The sequence below is a fragment of the Ranitomeya variabilis genome, chromosome 6 (genome assembly GCF_051348905.1).
Source record: "Ranitomeya variabilis isolate aRanVar5 chromosome 6, aRanVar5.hap1, whole genome shotgun sequence".
NCBI classification, from domain to species: Eukaryota; Metazoa; Chordata; class Amphibia; order Anura; family Dendrobatidae; genus Ranitomeya; species Ranitomeya variabilis.
Window position 1 is genome coordinate 326,388,022 of NC_135237.1, and position 20,465 is coordinate 326,408,486.

Here is a 20,465-nt window from a genome sequence, read left to right on the forward strand (position 1 = left end):
TCTCAATACCCGGCACTGCCGCCTCCACTTATTTCGGAGCGCTCGGCTGCATAGAAATACATGCAGTCGCACACTCCGGTCCCGAGTGCCGGCGCCAATGCTGGGTATTGAGACGCGAGACTCGTGCGAGTTTCTCATAAGTGTGACCCCGGCCTTAGGCTAGGTTCACATTGCGTTAATGGGTTAACGCTAACGGACTGCGTTGCACGGCGAAATTGTCGCAATTAACGCCGTGCAACGGGTCCGTTAGCGCACCCATTGACAGCAATGTGATTTGTCTCTGTAGCGCATCGCTAGCGCATGCCATTTTCGGCACGCGCTAGCGATGTGCCGTTCTTTTGTGACAGACCTCGGACGCTGCTTGCAGCGTCCGAAGTGCGTCCGAGGTCCGGTCCTCGCTACCGCAGATCGGGGATCTGCGCTAGCGGGAACGATGAACGCGAACCCTAAAGAAACATTGCGTTAGCGCAATCCGCTAGCGCTATGCGCTTAACAGATTGCCCTAACGCAATGTGAACCTAGCCTTAGGCTGGAATCACACCAGCGCATGGCATCCGGTGCGATATGCCAATGACCCTTGGCTCCAGCTCTGATGCGAGTGTGATCCGAGAGTTATGCTACTGTGCGCCAATCCTCTCACATGGTGAATAGATCGCAGCACAGGTGCAGAGAAGATGATGGAAGTAATTTCTCAACCTCCTCCATTGCCTGTCTTGGCGTATATCGGACTGCACTGGGGTGACATCCGAGTGCAGTCCGATGTTGCACTTGCACCCACAGACTTGTATGGGTGTGAGTGAGCCGAGTTTCGCTGCCAATCTGCAATTGTTCTCTTATGCCGAACCAGCATGTGAAAATAATCGCAGATCTGAGCAGCCTCATAGAATAACACTGGGCAGAGTGCTATGCGATGTTTTATCACATAGCACTCAGCCGTGTTATGCGCTCGTGTGACTCCGAACACATGCACGCTCAATTCAGCAGAGCATGCATGAATTTCCAATCAGGCGAAAGGGGCTGCCAGACACCTCAGGCAGCAGCTCATCTTCCCTGAAAACAAAATAGGCTGAAAGGATCAGCATGCCTGATCTTTCCATCAGGAGACCCATCTCTACTCAAAACTGTTGGGCTTTCTTAAATTGGTAGTTTGGCTAATGTGCATGGGGACCTTACTGAGCCATGGTTCCCATACATATGCCTGTGCCTGGTATTGCAGCTCAACCCTGCGGTCATCCAGTCATCTTTTGAATTCACATCATGGATAGCACGGTGGCTCAGTGGTTAGCACTGGTGCCATGATCGTTTCTGTGGCATGTAGCCGATGCTGGACCCAGGGAGGCCGCGTACCTGCTGAATTTGTTATCTTATGTATTTTACAAAGTTTGCAGCCCACTTTCCTGAAAGTGGACAACCCTACAGTGGGGGTATTTTGTAATACGAATGGTCATAAAGCTTAAAATTCTTGCTGCCTACTGCATAATCTAATGACGCTGAAAAGTAACAAGCAAAACCTGCAGAACAAGAAAAATGATAAATGCTTCCTTCTGTCTGGGATGAAGTACCAGATTATAAATAAATGAGTATCCACCAAGGCTGGACACACTTCCTCCAGCCATAGCAACGATTCCATATCTTCACAACCAGATCAACATACAAGGGAGTAATGCTTCTAAATATGATTAACTGCGGGGTGAGACCGAGAATGCTATTTTCAGAACAAAAACATGCAGAACACAGTCCGTCAGCAAAGAATTATATAAAAAAGCCCAGTCTGATTTCACGGGTTTAGGCACTTCATATATTAGATTTACTACAACCTTTCAAGTTATCTGGCTTTATAGTGAGCAAGTATTTCTCCTGAGCTCCAAAAGATATCAAATTGCTACCGTACACATTTTAGTCCTTATACGGCTTGTTAATACAGAGTGTCTGTGTAGTGTTTGTATGGCACGTCAGTGCATGTGATTAAAGGGGTTCTCCAGGAACAGGAAAAAAAAAAAAATACAGATTAAAAAAATGAACTTGTAGTATGCGTAAAGTCCTAAAGACACTTAATTAGTAAACCACACTTGTTTTGTCAAAAGGTAATCACTGTTGTACATTAAATCGCAGCTGCCTTGTTGCACTGAAAGAAACCTGTACTAGAAGGTTAAAAGTGCCTGTGAGCATGTGCAGTTGGAAGCTCCACTGCTGTGACCTGGAGATAGTTAGAGAGTACAGGACATAGGCCATTTCTGGGTCACAGCAGCTGCTCACCCTGCTTGAGTTAGGGCTGTCCCACACGTCCAGATAATTCCGGTACCGGAATAAATCGGTACCGGAGTTATCCGTGTCCGTGTGCCTGGGAACTCACGGAGGCCATACTTGCGGCACACGTGTGCCGCCCGTATGGCGAGTGGGTACCACACGGAGCGTGTGGTACCCACTCTGCATGGTGCTGAAGCTGCGATTCATATCCTCTCTGCAGTAGCGTTTGCTGCAGAGAAAATATGAAGAATAGTGTTAAAAATAAAGATCCATGTGTCCGCCGCCCCCCCACCCCCTGTGCGCCCCCCCGCTGGTCAGAAAATACTTACCCGGGTCCCCCGTCGGCTGTCGCTCCTTCCTGGTCTGGCCGCGGCTTCTCCTGCATGCGGTCACGTGGGGCCGATCATTTACAGTCATGAATATGTGGCTCCACCTCCCATAGGGGCAGAGCCGACTATTCATGATTGTAAATGATCGGCCCCACGTGACCGCATACAGTAGGAGGCGCGGCCAGACCAGGAAGGAGCCAGGGAGCGGGTAAGTATTTTCTGACCAGCGGGGGGGCGCACAGGGGGTGGGGGGGCGGCGGACACATAGATCTTTATTTTTAACACTATTCTTCATATTTTCTCTATAGCAAACGCTGCTACAGGGAAGATATGAATCGCGGCTTCAGCACCATGTGGGGGGGACAGCGCTTACTGTAGCGCTGTCTCCGGCACGCACACGGACCCCAGACGGAGAATGTCCGTGTGAGGTCCGTGTTTTACGCGGACCCATTGACTCTATTGGGTCCGTGTAAAACGTGCGCTCCCACGAACACTGACATGTCTCCGTGTTTGGCACACGGAGACACGGTCCGCAAAAAATCAATGACATCTGCACAGATGCATTGATTTTTATGGGTCTACGTGTGTCAGTGTCTCCGGTACGTGAGGAAACTGTCACCTCACGTACCGGAGCTACTGACGTGTGAAACCGGCCTAAGACAGGGTGAACAGCAGTGTGAGCAGCCCCTTATTACCTCAACACACCTGGTATCTCCAGTATTAGATGGGAAAGACAGGATGGACAGCAGTGTGAGCAGCTTCTTATTACCTCAACACACCTGGTATCTCCAGTATTACACTAAAAAAAAACAGGGTGGACAGCAGTGTGAGCAGCCCCTTATTACCTCAACACACCTGGTATCTCCAGTATTACACTAAAAAAAACAGGGTGGACAGCAGTGTGAGCAGCCCCTTATTACCTAGGCACACCTGGTATCTCCAGTATTAGATGGGAAAAACAGGGTGGACAGCAGTGTGAGCAGCCCCTTATTACCTAGGCACACCTGGTATCTCCAGTATTAGATGGGAAAGACAGGATGGACAGCAGTGTGAGCAGCCCCTTATTACCTCAACACACCTGGTATCTCCAGTATTAGACTAAGAAAAACAGGGTGGACAGCAGTGTGAGCAGCCCCTTATTACCTCAGCACGCCTGATATCTCCAGTATTAGATGGGAAAGACAGGGTGGACAGCAGTGTGAGCAGCTTCTTATTACCTAGGCACACCTGGTATCTCGAGTATTAGATGGGAAAGACAGGATGAACAGCAGTGTGAGCAGTCCCTTATTACCTCAACACACCTGGTATCTCCAGTATTACACTAAAAAAACAGGGTGGACAGCAGTGTGAGCAGCCTCTTATTACCTCTGCACTGCAGGTATCTCCAGTATTAGATCAGAAAGTCAGGGTGGACAGCAGTGAGAAACCTCTTTCTTCAGCACCCCGGTATCTCCAGTATTAGATGAAAAAGACAAGGTGGAAAGCAGTGTGAGCAGACACTTGTCTTACCCGAGCACTCCTGATATTTCCAGTATTATGTCAGAGTGGTCAGCATTGTTATGTCCCATGATCTGGGAATCATACATACAGTATTGCATTATCATTGTGTTATATTGTGCCGTTTCGTTGCTATGCAATATGGTTTGGTCTCTTTAGAAGTTTCTCCTGTCTCTCTCCCTGTGACTCTGATGCAGCTCTGATGTCAGTAACCCCTCCCTTCTTCCTCATTACTGTCTATCAGTAGTGATGAGCGAGTGTGCTCGTTACTTGAGATTTCCGAGCATGCTCAGGTGATCTCTGAGTAGTTTGGATGTGCTTGTAGATTATGTTTGTGTCGCCGCATCTGCATGATTTGTGGCTGCTGGACAGCCTGAATACATGAGGTGATTGCCTAACAAACAGGCAATCCCTGCACGTGTTCAAGTTGTCTAACAGCTGCAAATCATGCAGCTGCGATGACACAAAATCTACGAGCAAGTCCAAAATACTCGGAGATCATCCGGGCATGCTGGGAAATCTCTAGTAACGAGCACACTCGCTCATCACTATCAGCCATCTTAGAAGCCCATGTGTTTGCAGCTCTGGTCAGAAAAGTATTTTGTGTGCATATCTACAAGAATTCAGCTGGAATATGAACCTTCCTGTGGAATCTTCATAGGTACCTTCTACAGTTGAAGATGAGGACATCATTCTATGTGTGTTGAAAGAAGCAGCCTAGAAATGGTGTCTCAACAGCCTACACTTGCAGCTTAGTTACGGGGTCAGAATAAGCAGCTTAAACAGAATTTTGTTAGCTTAGCACCCCTGGTATCTCCAGTATTATATCAGAAAGTCAGGATGGACAGCAGTGTGAGCAGCCTCTTACCATCTTATCACCCCTGGGTATTTCTAGTATTAGATAAGAATATCCACTGGGAGCAAATCTTCCTACACAAAGGAAGGGACAGAGCTTCCAACCACCTTTCCTAATAAAATTTTAGGATAGGCTTCCGTCAGTGTAATAAGATGGGTACATTTTCCTATAATATGATTATCTCCCGAAGGGAAAAAAAAAAAGTGTTATTTGCTAATTAATGGTTTTTAAGAAATTATAAGACATTTTAATTTTTTTCTGTTCCCAGAGAAGCCCTTTAAGATCTTGAAGAAATGTTTGCTGATAAAACAGGATGAGTGGCCCATAAGCAACCAAAGTTCAGGTTTTACAGGATCGAGTATAAAATCTGAAATCTTGTTAGTATGAGCAATTATTCCACTAGTATGTAAATGAGGGAACCATGTATTTCTGAACGACTTGGAAGTGCTTTTTCTGAATGTATACCAGCCTGCCTCTTGTAAGACAACTATATGCCCTTTGAAGCTACATACATAGGTACCAATTGTAGTGTTGCAGTGTGTCCCAAACCCACCATATGATGCAATAAACAGTGCCTATTGCTAGTGCAATGACACAAAGCTGGAATAATAAAGCCAACTATTATGAACATAAAGATATTTTGTATTACCAAAATTGGCATATACTAAGGCTATGTGCACACGCTCAGTATTTGCAGCAGAAAAACCTGCTGAAAATACTGATGGGTTGGCAGGAATAACGCAACATAAAATCCATGAGTTTTTTTAAGGCTTTTTTTTTGCATGAGCTTTTCCCATTCATTAATATGGGTGAAATCTGCAATAAGCACACTTTGACATGCTGCAGGTCTAAATATGCAAGAAAAAAAATAAGCAAAGTGTACATGGGACTACAGGAATCTCATTCACTTTGCCGCCACTAGGAAATTTCTTCAAATTTTATGACAAAACCAGAACGTGTGCATAGACCCGAATGCCTATAAAAGTGTAAAATATCCTGAACCATTGGAATATTAATCTACATACAATTGCTCAGAAAAGCTTGACCCTTGTTCAGTTCTGACCTCACTTCATTTGTCACTGGAGGTGTTAAGTGACTTCAAGAATATACAGAATATAAAAATAGCCCAAGTGTCCAGATCACCACTTACTCTATAGTACAACAAAAACGAATGCTACTAAAAATACTCAACTCTAACAATATCCTGAAAAGCCACCCATGGAACTCCAACTGCAGTGTGGCGAAGCACGTGCCCCTTACAGACGCCCCTTTACTGTCTACCAAACTTGTTGCTATATATGCATTTACTGTATATTGGGCACTTCTGCAATAAATTTCAATTACAAGTATTTTTTTCCACTTAGTAGAAAGGTTATTTATCTGTGATTTTGATGCAATTTGTTTGTAGCATTTTCCTAAATGAAGCTTGTATGTATAGCAGATCCTCAACTTGATAAGGCTGGGGCCTAGGTTTGGAAAGAGTTAATAAAGGGTTAATTAAAAAATGCAGGAAACAAGGGGCTAAGGGGGCGTATTGTAATTATGGGGTGGGATGCGTGCGTTTAAAATGGAATATGAGGGGAGTTAACGGACCTTCAGCCATCCTGGACAATGGAGGTGGAAGTAAAATATATATACAGAATTATTCATTAAGTGACAAACTCCAATGAAGAGTAAAAGGAAGTAAAACTGTCCATAAATATTGGTCAGTAAATTCCAATATAATGGACTAAGTTCCTTATTCAAAATAAAATAAACACAAATGGCACAAGGGGATTTTGGACATTGAAGGAAAAAATATATATAGTACAATAGATGCCTCTGAAGTCTAAATATGCCCCTAAAAAATTCTACCCTCTACCTTGTCGTGTAGGCTGGCTCCCTAAAATTCAAAACGGTGCCCCCACTCAGCGACGACTGTCCCTGAAAACCCTAAATATTGCCCTAAAAAGATATGAAAAAATGAATCTATGATGCACAATAATGAAGAAGGTACAGTACTTATTTTGCAGTTCCTTGTAACCCTCTCTTTATCGATGAAGACTAATATCACCATCAGCAAAGCTTCAGTCTGTCCATACTGAGGTCCCCGTCCTGTCTAGACGCGTCCCCCCAGAGATTCATTAGGAAACATAAATCTTCAACTAGGCACAATGGCCAGAGGATTCACAAAAAAGGATGCATCCTGGACAAGGTATCCTCTTTTTTTTCTATGAGAACAAGGGCCATTGTACCTCGTTGAAGTTCTAGGTCTCCAGACTTCATATATATTAAATTGTTTTGTTTTCATTTTCCCATTCTAGAGGATGGGAGTCTTCTTACGGTTAGTCTTATGGAATCCAAAATTCGTCACAGCATGGTCCTCTTTCATGCTCCGTGGTGTTTTTTTCCTGAAGGCCCCATCAGCAGTTGGCTTTTGGTCATTAAGAAGAGCAATATAATATAAAAGAACAAAGGGGCATGAATTGAGGTTTATTTGGTATTGTATGTACATATGTTTAATAAAGCTGTGGCCAACCCAGTTAACTCAATGTTTTGGTATTGGTGTTTTTTCTGGGCGAAATATGAAGAAACCAGTCTGGATGAGTAACAATGTTGGCACTCCTTGAAATCTCTCAATCTCTATAGCAGACCTGGGCAAGATGCGGCCCGCATCCGGCCCGCCTGATGATTTTAAACGGCCCGCCAGCTGTCACTTCTGACAGCCGTCCCCAGCACCGCTCGGCCAGCTGAGCATGGTTAGCAGTCTGTGCTCGGACACTGTGTGCAGACGGCTGCAGGCAGCACATGTGACCACACAGCTAGCGGGTGTGAGGAGGCTGCACACTGACACTGCACGGCATGCATGGTGCCCGCCAGGCTGCAGCGTGTGAGGATGAGTGCGGGGCTGAGCTCAGCTTCCACTTTCGGGGGAGGATACAGCAGCCGGAGCCGTAGTACTCGCAGCAGCAGCGGATCGCATGAAGGGAAGGAGCCCGCGTCCTATCTGTGTAGCCCGGGCCGCGCTGCAGCCGCTCCGGTAAGGCTCCTGCTCACACGTGCAGCGGGGGGGGGGGGGGGGTGTGTACGGGTGCCATCACTGTGTGGTAATAGAGGACTTCTGTGCGGGCTCCCCTCCCCTGGGCGCCGATGTCACATGCGGCCACATTCCGTGCAGGTCCCGCTGCAGCAGATGTCGGCGCCTGCCTGGTGGCAGCAGGACATGCAGAGCTCCTTGTACGCCCCCTGCTCCCGCCGCGCTGCTATCCCGTCCTTTGTGGTCCCCTCCTCCGCTGGGGCACCCTTCTCACCCCTCGTAGGCTCATGCCAGAGAGTCCATTCTTTTTAGAATAATAGAATGCAGTGTCCTGTGGTGACAACTACTCCTCTCAGCATGTGTGGGGTGTGTTGGGAGTAGTAGTGCATTAGACATGATTGAAGACCACTGCAGTGCTGAGTAATGGTTACACGAGGATTTGGGGGTCAGATGTGATTCATTGCTTTGCAGGAAAAGTACATGTTTGGTGCGCAGGTAAATGGCGTGTAGCAGTGTCCTTGTTCCTGCTGACATCTCACAGATGTTTATTCTCCGTCGCCCTCTTATGACTGGACGTAAATATGTCCTTCTGATTTATATTCCCTGGATCCAATCTGACCTCGACCAGCCTCCCACAGTAAGTGGCTGTCATTGAGACATTTTCCATTGGTTTCACTCATCCTTTACCTATGGTCATCCCATCAGATCTGGTATCAGAACTCTGCGTCGTGTCAAAGGGCTCTCCTTCACCAATCAGTGCTCCGCTGAGACTCCGTCACGTATGTTTTCTCATCCAAGAAAATTGGGTCAATTATGCAAATCACAACCTGATCAGAATGTGACCATAGTGTGCTCCGATTCTCTCAAATGAGAAGATGGAGACAGAAATATCTCCATCTTCTCCATTTTGTCAGTTCATAGAAATGGGACCACACTCAGGTGTCATGTCTGATGTTTTTAACTGACTCATTGACCTGCAAGGCCGAATGTGATCTGAAGATCTGTCTGAACCCAATTTTTTATTTTTTTCCCTGAGTCGGCTCTGACCAAGAAAATAATCAGACATATGTACAATGTACAATAGTATTGGGTAAAAATGAGTTAATTATATTAGTCCGGCCCTCTAAAACCATCCCAATTTCTCATGCAGCCCCATGGCAAAATTAATTGCCCACCCCTGCTCTATAGCATTACTTTGTCTATATAAGTATCTTTTTGATTGGACAGAACTTGTGACAAAAACTTCTGGTTGCTTTTAGTTTCCTACTGTGCCCTATTTCTTTACCGCACGCCATAAGAAACCAAAATTAATTCCTACGTGTTCAGTAAAAGGGTGTGGGGCCTTCATAAAAACTATCACAAGCACACGATAAATCTACCTCCAAGTCATTATACAATCTAACTTTTCTTCATTTTTATACTACTGATGGGACAAAGATGAACGTGATGATATTCTTACCAACCGTACAGCCTTTGTTTTATTGCACACACTACAAAATGAATTGTGTGTTCTAGATTGTCCAGCTAACACATGAATGTAGAATCCTTTATTCTGTAATGTATACTTTATAGGGCGTCACTAGAACATCTGTCTCAGAGTGCGAGATTATCAATCTTTGCTTTTTTGGTGTGTCATTCACTTACAGGACATGTCTGTTTATTTTAATGGTGCCATAGTCCGGTAAGGCACTAAGTTTACTGTAAAAAGTACTGCTGTACTGAACATACAGTGGGGAAAATAAGTATTTGATACGCTGCCAATTTTGCAAGTTTTCCCACCTACAAAGAATGGAGAGGTCTATAATTTCTATTGTAGGTACACTTCACCTGTGAGACAGAATCTTAAAAAAAAGGTCCAGAAAATCATACTGTATGATTTTTAAATAATTAAATTGCATTTTATTGCATGAAATCAGTATTTTATCACCCACCAACCAGAAAGAATTACACTCTCACAGACCTGTTAGTTTTCCTTCAAGAAGCCCTCCTACTCTGCTCATTACCTGCATTAATTGCACCTGTTTGAACTCGTTACCTGTATAAAAGACACCTGTCCACGCAATCACACTCCAACCTCTCCACCATGGTCAAGACCAAAGAGCTGCCTAAGGACACCAGGGACAAAATTGCACACCTGCACAAGGCTGGGATGCGCTGAATCATCCACACAAAGCACAGAAGGAGGACAGCATGGAAAGGAGAGGAGGCACTGGACATCTCCGCAGGTGACTATAGTAAAAGGTGCTTTTGAGGGCTGAAAGGTGGTGGCCATATCTCAACCCGGGTGACTGGTTCATTTTAATCCGACTCAGCACAGAATGGCTGTTTAAGCCCTTAGTGACTGAGCCAAATTTTTGAAATCTGATGTCACTTTATGTGGTAACTCTGGAACGATTCAACATATCCCAGTGATTTTGAGATTGTTTTTTCATGACACATTATACTTTATGATAATGGTAAATTTAGGTCAACATGTTTTGTGTTTATTTATAAAAAATATCAGAAATTTGAGAAAAATTAGCAATTTTCCAGCTTTGAATGATTATCCCTTTAATCCAGATAGTCATACCACAGCAAATCATTAATAAGTAACTTTTCCCACATGTCTGCTTTACATCAGCACCATTTGTAAAGTGTTCTTTTATTTTGTTAGTATTTTAGGAGGTTTAAAAATGTAGCAGTATTTTTTCATTTTTTCAAGGAAATGTACAAAATTTATTTTTTTAGGGACCTATCCATGTTTGAAGTGACTTTAGGGGTCCTATATATTGGGAAACCCCCAATAGTGATACCATTTTAAAAACAGCACCCCCTGACATATTGAAAATTGCTGTCAGGTAGTTTATTAACCCTTCAGGTGCTTTTCAGGAATTAATGCAAAGTGGCATGACAGAAATGAAAATGTGTATTATTACCACCTAAACGCCTCTAACTTCTGAACAGGTTACAACAGCCGTCAGACTCTAAGGCCACTATTTGGTCATGAATAGCCATGGCAAGCATCAGGACCACACAATCATGATCCAAGAGCACCAATTTGGATAAAGAGGAAGCCCCCACACTCTGTTAACCATTTATAATGATGTAGTCTTTATTGACAGCAGCATCTAAGGGGTTAAACAGATTTTTACGGTGCAAACATGGATGCTAGTCCCTTATATCTCAGGTCAGTTAAAAGACGTATTGGCTGTCATTAAGTACAGTTGCTCAGTGCATCATGGCGGGACGAAACATTTAACCCCTTAATGACAGAGCCAATTTGGTACTTAATGACCAAGCCAATTTTTACAATACTGACCACTGTCCCTTTATGAGGTTACAGCTCTGGAACGCTTCAAAGTATCCCACTGATTGAGATTTTTTTGTGACATTGTACTTCCTCTTAGTGGTAACATTTCTTCGATATAACTTGGGTTTATTAAAAAAAACGGAAATTTGGCAAAAATTGTGAATATTTTGCAATTTTCAAACTTTTAGTTTTTGTACCCTTAAATCAGAGAGTGGTGTCACACAAAATAGTTAATAAATAACATTTCCCACAAAGTCAACTTTACAGCAGCACAATTTTGGAAACAATTTTTGTTTTTGTTAGGACATTTTAAGGGTTAAAAGTTGACCAGCGATTTCTCATTTTTTCCAACAAACTTTATAAAACCATTTTTTTTAGAGACCACCTCACACTTGAAGTGAGTTTGGGAGGTCAATATAACAGAAAATACCCAAAAGTGACACCATTCTAAAAACTACACCCCTCAAGGTGCGCAAAACCATTCAAGAAGTTTATTAACCCTTTATGTGCTTCACGAGAACTAAAGCAATGTGGAAGGAAAAAATGAACATTTGACTTTTTCACAAAAAATTGACTATGGAACCAATATTTTTATTTTCACAAGGGTATCAGAAGAAAATGGACAACAAAAGTTGTTGTGCAATTTCTCCTGAGTACGCCAATACCCCGTATGGGGGAAAGCCACTGTTTGGATGCAGGGCTAAGAAGGGAGGGAGCATCGTTTGACTTTTTGAACGCAAAATTAGCTGGAATCAATGGTGGGAGCCATGTCGCGTTTGGAGATAGTGGAACCCCCTAATTCTAACTCCAACCCGAACCCCAATCCTACTAAGCGGGGTGATAAAGGGGGCTTGATATACCATTTTTTTTATGATGACTGTGAATGGGTCAGAAGGGAGGGTCTATCACAGTGATCAAAATTAACCAATAGGAAAAATTTCCTATTGTTGCCGGGTGCCGACCGGCAGATCTCGGCGCGTGCACTGTGCATGAGCCTGCCATTTTCTTCCAGGAAGAAGACGTGGAGACCTGGAGGGTCCAGGGAAGGTGGAAGTATCTGGCAACCTCATTTCTCTCTTCTCTGGTATGCTAGATCATATTAGAGAAGACAAATTAATGGGGGGAGGGAAAAAAAACAAAACAAACAAACAAAAAAAATCGGACTTTTTTTTTTTTGCGATCGCAGTTATTTGGTGAATAAAGGTGATAATGTGACTGGAGACAGTAAAAACCAACCTGAATCATGTTTTCAGACGCTGGGTGGCACTATACCCTTATTTCTCAGCGTTGTTATAAAGCGGCGCTGAGGAATAAGGCCCCTTAGCTGTCGTCGTTAAAGGGCGTAACCGGCCGTCATTAAGGGGTTAAATGCCGCAAAGAACAGAGCTCCTGTTCTTGGTTTGACCAGTCATTCTGTGCTGACAGAGTCCCTTTAACTACTGCGCACACTCGGCCAGGCTCTAATGGTTGGCCTCCTTGGCAACAAAATGTACAATATGTAAGATAACAGGTCTCATAGAAGTAGAAAGACAGCAGATAGAGAGAATGTCAATGGCAAACGTGCCAATTTTTTTGCTGCTTAACTTATACTAATTTCATAACATGAGAATACCCTTTTGAAGATACAGTAATACTGCAGTAGAGTACACCCGAGTATTACAGCTGCCTTCATTGCGGTGATCCGCTGGACAATCACTTGATATTGTAGTACTTAAAGGGGTTCAAAAATCAGGTCATCGTTTCATTAAACACCAATGATATTACAGGCATATGTGCCCATAGAAACACTAAAGACGGTAAAATTAAAGGGACTGTCAGCACAGGATTACTGTTCTACCCAAGCGCAGGCGCTTGTGGCACTCTTGGAGTGGCCAGTCATTTATATACACCTTATCACTTGCTTGTTTTCCCTCCATCGCTGCCCTTCTCTGATCTATAAAGCCAGAGCTGTCACAGAAGAGGAGATGGTGGGAAGATGCATTTAAATATTTGGTCCCGCCGTGAAGCACTGATTGCCTGTACTTGGTTCGAACAGTCATTCTGTGCTGATCGTGCAAATTTCCTGTGGATTTTCAGTGCTAAAAATTTGCAGCATAATAGGCAACCAGTTAAACTAATGAGATCTTTAAAAAATAAATAAAAATTCTTAACTACACTTTGCAGGTTGTCCACATATAAACTGACCTGCTGCGCGGATTGTAAAATCTGCAGCCTGTCGAGGCTGTGTGGGATTCACTATGATCTTATCTTACAATGCCCATCGGAAAACTCAACAAAATCCTCATGTGACAAGTGCTGATTCTGAAGTGAAAGCGGAGAACTGCGGATATGCAGCGGAAAAGTCCACATCGTGTGCATTTGCCCAAAAATTAGCAGGTCCTGGTACACAAGCCCGAATGCTAACTATACCTATTTGAGTACTGTTAACCCTTTCGGAAAGCACACTATATTCTGATCTTACAGCACAGGCTGGACAGCAAGCGTCGCATTGTGGAGGCAATGTGTACTCTCCCATGTACAACTGTGGGTATACAGAGGTACAATATGGTCCCCAAGGGACCTAGGCTGTGTCCGAGGCCGCAGTCTGAGAATGATGAGCATCGCCGTACATAGGTCTGTGCCATCTGAGCAATCACTAGTAAGTTCACTGATCACAAAAGCAAATACCATACAGTCAGTCCTTCAGCTGTTGGGCAGCTCAGCTTACCACATGCCAATGGCGGCCCAGGCATGCAGTGTATTGCATTTCAACAAAAGCTACAGCAGCACATGGGGCTACAACTAGGGGAATTACACCAAAAGGAATGGACGACCATATTCCAAGGAAGACAAAGCTGGAGGACCTTACCCAAGACAAGCAAAACAGTGGTCTGCACCGACTCTGATCTGTGTGAAAGAAGGACGAGAGGGGGGGAAAAAAAAAAGAGAATTTTTTCCCCACATTCCCTACGGCTATCTTACAATTCTTACCACCCAAGAAATAGGTTCAGTCAAACTCGACACCAAGTTACTGTAACCCTTGATGCACTTGGGGTCGTCCATGTTTGGGCGGTCAGCTATTTTGGGCAATTGTCGACACAGCAGGGTTTTTTTTTTTTTTTTAATGACTTTTTCCATGGCCAGATGGGATATATTTTTGATCAGCGTGGTTTTAGGAGTTTGACTTTTATTATTCAATGGCTCAGTTTTGGTGTAACTGGAATAAACTCATTTTTTTAATGGACAAATACTCCTATTTTTGGCATTTTGGGTTTCTTTTAGAAAGTGTTCACTGTGGTATAAGTGACATGGTAACTTTATTCTGCAGGTCAGTAGGAATACAGTGATGCCAAATTTATATAGGTTTATATAGGGTTTTTAGTAAAACTTAGAACTTGCACCAGTTTGAGCCCGATCCCTCATATAACATATTGTATTACGTCTGTATCATGCTGGTTAGCGCTTCAGAGAAATATATATCTAGCTGCAATCGTGCGACCAGGATGTGATCCATGCAGCCTGCGGTTAGTGCTACAGCTTCCATCTCACGGGCAGTCAGCGTGGGTGAAAGGCATTACAGCAGAGATCACAGCTCTGACAAGACAAGCGCAAATGTGCTTATTGCGTTGGTAATAAGATGAAACTCCACTGTACTGTTAGTTATAATCCGGCACAGCTCTGCAGCAGGGCTGTCAGCACTAGGAGAGGACAAGTGCTGTTGAAAATGACTGTAATAAAAGTTCACTTCTGCTGTACTGTTAGTTCTGATGTCAGTGCGGAGCTGTGTATGATTACGAGAGCAGACCATCAGCCATTACATGTCTCACACTGGTACATTACATTGCTCACTCCCCTTTCATTTAAAATAAACTCTGGAGGCAGATTCTTATGCAGATCGGTGTCCGGACCATAGATCTTACCAGCTCATTTACGTATAAGAAAAACGTTGATTTCTCTTGTATAAGAGATTGGATTACAGATATCAAGGTATCATTTTATTCACCTTCCTAGGATATGCATTCCCATATAGATGGCTTAGGAGGTTTAATCCTGCAGGCATATTCCCTTTAAAGGGGTTCTAAGGTGAAAATAAGTTATCGTCTATAACTACAGATCGGTGGGGATCTAACTGCTAGAGTTGGCAGAATGGGCACTTTTATTCCCATTAGAACAGTAGTGTACATGTCCAACTTCTGCTCCATTCTTTCGCTATAGGGCTGTCAAAAAAGTTGAGCTCAGCTCTTGGCAGCCTCATAGGTGGTGAATGGAGCATCGGTCCAGCAAGCGCACTGCTACACCATTATAGCAGGCATAAGAGTGACCCATTCTGCTAATCGATAATGGTCTCAGAGATAAGACCCTCGCGATCTATCACTCACCCCTTGGTTAAATTCAAGGACCGGCAGCAGGTGCCACTGTGGTCAGGAGAGCCGTGACCAGACCTTAACACTGGGTCCCAATTGTTTGATAGTAAATGTATTGTACAAAACTAGAAGCGGTTACACGTGGAGTATTTCCGGGGCTAGTACACAACTATCTTATGTTACCATCTGAATAAAATATGAGGGGCCGGTATTTGTCAGCGCACATCTGATTATTGGGGCCTGCTCCTCTGGTGGGTGATCAGCTGATTATTGGGGACAAATTACTGTAGGGATTTCAGATGACTGGTCCCAGTGATGTATAACACACTGGAGATTGTTAGTGTGCGATTTCCAGATCTTGTGGGCGAGAAATCCCTCTACCCCTGTGACGTCACAGGCCCCACAGGTGGGCAGCAGGTATGTCCCGTCACCCTCTGCCCGTGACGTCACAGGTGGGCAGTAGGTATGTCCCGTCACCCTCTACCCCTGTGACGTCACAGGTTCCACAGGGGGGCAGCAGGTATGTCCCGTCACCCTCTGCCCGTGACGTCACAGGTGGGCAGTAGGTATGTCCCGTCACCCTCTGCCCCTGTGACGTCACAGGTGGGCAGTAGGTATGTCCCGTCACCCTCTACCCCTGTGAAGCCACAGGTCCCACAGGGGGGCAGCAGGTATGTCCCGTCACCCTCTACCCCTGTGAAGCCACAGGTCCCACAGGGGGGCAGCAGGTATGTCCCATCACCCTCTACCCCTGTGACGGCACAGGTCCCACAGGTGGGCAGCAGGTATGTCCCGCCACCCTCTACCCCTGTGAAGCCACAGGTCCCACAGGGGGCAGCAGGTATGTCCCATCACCCTCTGCCCCTGTGACGTCACAGGTGGGCAGTAGGTATGTCCCGTCACCCTCTACCCCTGTGAAGCCACAGGTCCCACAGGGGGGGTAGCAGGTATGTCCCGTCACCCTCTACCCATGTGACGTCACAGGTCCCACAGGGGGGCAGCAGGTATGTCCCGTCACCCTCTACCCCTGTGAAGCCACAGGTCCCACAGGGGGGCAGCAGGTATGTCCCGTCACCCTCTACCCATGTGACGTCACAGGTCCCACAGGGGGGCAGCAGGTATGTCCCGTCACCCTCTACCCCTGTGAAGCCACAGGTCCCACAGGGGGCAGCAGGTATGTCCCGTCACCCTCTGCCCCTGTGACATCACAGGTGGGCAGTAGGTATGTCCCGTCACCCTCTACCCATGTGACGTCACAGGTCCCACAGGGGGGGCAGCAGGTATGTCCCGTCACCCTCTACCCCTGTGAAGCCACAGGTCCCACAGGGGGGGCAGCAAGTATGTCCCATCACCCTCTACCCCTGTGAAGCCACAGGTCCCACAGGGGGGCAGCAGGTATGTCCCGTCAACCTCTACCCATGTGACGTCACAGGTCCCACAGGGGGGCAGCAGGTATGTCCCGTCACCCTCTACCCCTGTGAAGCCACAGGTCCCACAGGAGGGGTAGCAGGTATGTCCCATCACCCTCTACCCCTGTGAAGCCACAGGTCCCACAGGGGGGCAGCAGGTATGTCCCGTCACCCTCTACCCATGTGACGTCACAGGTCCCACAGGGGGGCAGCAGGTATGTCCCGTCACCCTCTACCCCCGTGAAGCCACAGGTCCCACAGGGGGGCAGCAGGTATGTCCCATCACCCTCTACCCATGTGACGTCACAGGTCCCACAGGTGGGCTGCAGGGATGTCCCGTCACCCTCTACCCCAGTGAAGCCACAGGTCCCACAGGGGGGGTAGCAGGTATGTCCCGTCACCCTCTACCCATGTGACATCACAGGTCCCACAGGGGGGCAGCAGGTATGTCCCGTCACCCTCTACCCCTGTGAAGCCACAGGTCCCACAGGGGGGCAGCAGGTATGTCCCGTCACCCTCTACCCCTGTGAAGCCACAGGTCCCACAGGGGGGCAGCAGGTATGTCCCGTCACCCTCTACCCCAGTGAAGCCACAGGTCCCACAGGGGGGGTAGCAGGTATGTCCCGTCACCCTCTACCCATGTGACATCACAGGTCCCACAGGGGGGCAGCAGGTATGTCCCGTCACCCTCTACCCCTGTGAAGCCACAGGTCCCACAGGGGGGCAGCAGGTATGTCCCGTCACCCTCTACCCCTGTGAAGCCACAGGTCCCACAGGGGGGCAGCAGGTATGTCCCGTCACCCTCTACCCCTGTGAAGCCACAGGTCCCACAGGTGGGCAGCAGGTATGTCCCGTCACCCTCTACCCCTGTGAAGCCACAGGTCCCACAGGGGGGCAGCAGGTATGTCCCGTCACCCTCTACCCATGTGACGTCACAGGTCCCACAGGGGGGTAGCAGGTATGTCCCGTCACCCTCTACCCATGTGACGTCACAGGTCCCACAGGGGGGCAGCAGGTATGTCCCATCACCCTCTACCCCTGTGACGTCACAGGTCCCACAGGTGGGCTGCAGGTATGTCCCGTCACCCTCTACCCCAGTGAAGCCACAGGTCCCACAGGGGGGCAGCAGGTATGTCCCATCACCCTCTACCCCCGTGAAGCCACAGGTCCCACAGGGGGGCAGCAGGTATGTCCCGTCACCCTCTACCCATGTGACATCATAGGTCCCACTCCACATGTGGGCTGCAGGGATGTCCTGTCACAAGGGACACGTGGCTGGTGGGGACATCACACCACGTGACCTATCAGATCGCTGCCTGTATACAGCAGCTATGAGGAAGCCTCTGCGGCCACACCCCCGCGTGACGTCACGGGTACCCGCATACTGTTAGCTCTGTCACCCCTGCATTACATGTCCGCTCACACCTGCCACATAGCTAAGCGTGCATCACACACAGGGTGGAGCCGTCACAGCAGAGCGCCGCTCACAGACACACAAAAGTAGGTAGAAGCCGTGCAGTGTACGGTACCTTGTTCATTCCATTACCCATGGCTGTGACTGCAGCGAGCTACACGCACAACAGGAAGCAAAGCGTCACCGGCGCCGCCGCTAGTACATGTGCGTCTGGGGCTCCGCACTACGGTCACGGCCGCGCTCAGGGACTTGTCAGCTATCGGTCCGTACCAGCTGCCGCTGATCAGGTCGGGCCCGCCTCACCACTCACTGCCTCCGCCTCCCATTGGCCTGGCTGCTGCTCGGTACTGACCTCTGCTGGCCGCCGCCCGGACGTGCACCATCGGCTGCTGGAAACGTGTGGAAAACATTGGTAATGGAAGAAAGCCATGGTCATGGTCACACTGTGGTTTTCAAACTAGAGATAAACGTGCAGAAAAAAAAGAAAACAGAATACAGCGACTCTGAGGCGTAGCTAGGGTTTTGGTTCGGGGGGGGGGGGGCAGTATGGAGATACAGGGGGGAAGTATGGAGACACAGGGCAGAATGACAGACACGGGGAAGTATGGAAATGGGGGGCAGAATGGAGATACAGGGAAGAATGGAGACACGGGAGGTAGTATGGAGACACGGGGGGCAGAATGGAGACACGGGGGGCAGAATGGAGACACGGGGGGGCAGAATGGAGTCACGGGGCAGAACGGAAATACGGGGGCAGAATGGAGATACGGGGGAAAGAATGGAGATACGGGGGAAAGAATGGAGATACGGGGGAAAGAATGGAGATACGGGGGAAAGAATGGAGATACGGGGGGGCAGAACGGAGATACGGGGGAAAGAATGGAGATACTGGGGGGCAGAATGGAGACACGGGGGGGCAGAATGGAGACACGGGGGGGCAGAACGGAGACACTGGGGGCAGAACGGAAATACAGGGGGCAGAACGGAGATACTGGGGGGCAGAATGGAGATACTGGGGGGCAGAATGGAGATACGGGGGAAAGAATGGAGATACGGGGGAAAGAATGGAGATACGGGGGGGCAGAACGGAGATACGGGGGAAAGAATGGAGATACTGGGGGGCAGAATGGAGACACGGGGGGGCAGAACGGAAATACAGGGGGCAGAACGGAGATACTGGGGGGCAGAATGGAGATACTGGGGGCAGAACGGAGATACTGGGGGGCAGAATGGAGATACGGGGGAAAGAATGGAGATACGGGGGAAGAATGGAGATACGGGGGGCAGAATTGAGATACTGGGGGGCAGAATGGAGATACTGGGGGGCAGAATGGAGATACTGGGGGACAGACTGGAGATACTGGGGGGCAGAATGGAGATACGGGGGAAGAATGGAGATACGGGGGGCAGAATGGAGATACAGGGGGCAGAATGGAGATACAGGGGGCAGAATGGAGATACGGGGGGGGGCAGAATGGAGATACGGGGGGGCAGAATGGAGATACGGGGGGGCAGAATGGAGATACGGGGGAAAGAATGGAGATACGGGGGAAGAATGGAGACACGGGGGAAAGAATGGAGATACGGGGGAAGAATGGAGACACGGGGAAGAATGGAGACACGGGGGGGAAGTATGCAGATACGGGGCAGAATGGAGACACGGGGCAGGATGGAGATACAGGGGACAGGATGGTGCATGATGGAGACAGATGGTGCGGTCAAGTAAGGAGAAAGCATTTTTTTTTCTATTGAAAGCGGCAAGCCGCAATAATGTTTGGATGGCAGGATGGAGATGGGGCAGGATGTAGATAGATGGGGCAAGATCATGAGGCAGGATGGAGACAGATGGGGCAGGATCATGTGGCAGGATGGAGACAGATGGGGCAGGGTGGAGACACGTGGTGCAGGATCATGGGGCAGGATGGAGACACATGGTGCAGGATCATGGGTAGGATGGATACAATGGAGACAGCTGAGGCAGGATCACGGGACCGATGGGGCAGGATTGGACATCACATGGGGGCAGAATGGATACTCATGAGTGCAGGATGGGAGAACATATGGC

The 20,465-nt window shown here is 47.5% G+C and overlaps 1 protein-coding gene across 2 annotated transcripts in view; it reads right to left on the bottom strand.

The window, feature by feature from the left end:
- The window catches only part of DUSP22 (dual specificity phosphatase 22), an 85,023-nt gene extending 66,306 nt beyond the window's left edge, over positions 1-18,717 (bottom strand). Inside the window, exon 1 of one of the 2 annotated variants that reach the window (XM_077269782.1) lies at positions 18,516-18,717. In XM_077269782.1, the coding sequence (XP_077125897.1) occupies positions 18,516-18,536 (21 nt within the window). In that variant the 5' untranslated portion in view covers positions 18,537-18,717. The remainder of the gene's footprint in view (positions 1-18,515) is intronic. The other variant, XM_077269783.1, reaches the window with a different exon arrangement.
- Positions 18,718-20,465: the final 1,748 nt, after the last annotated feature.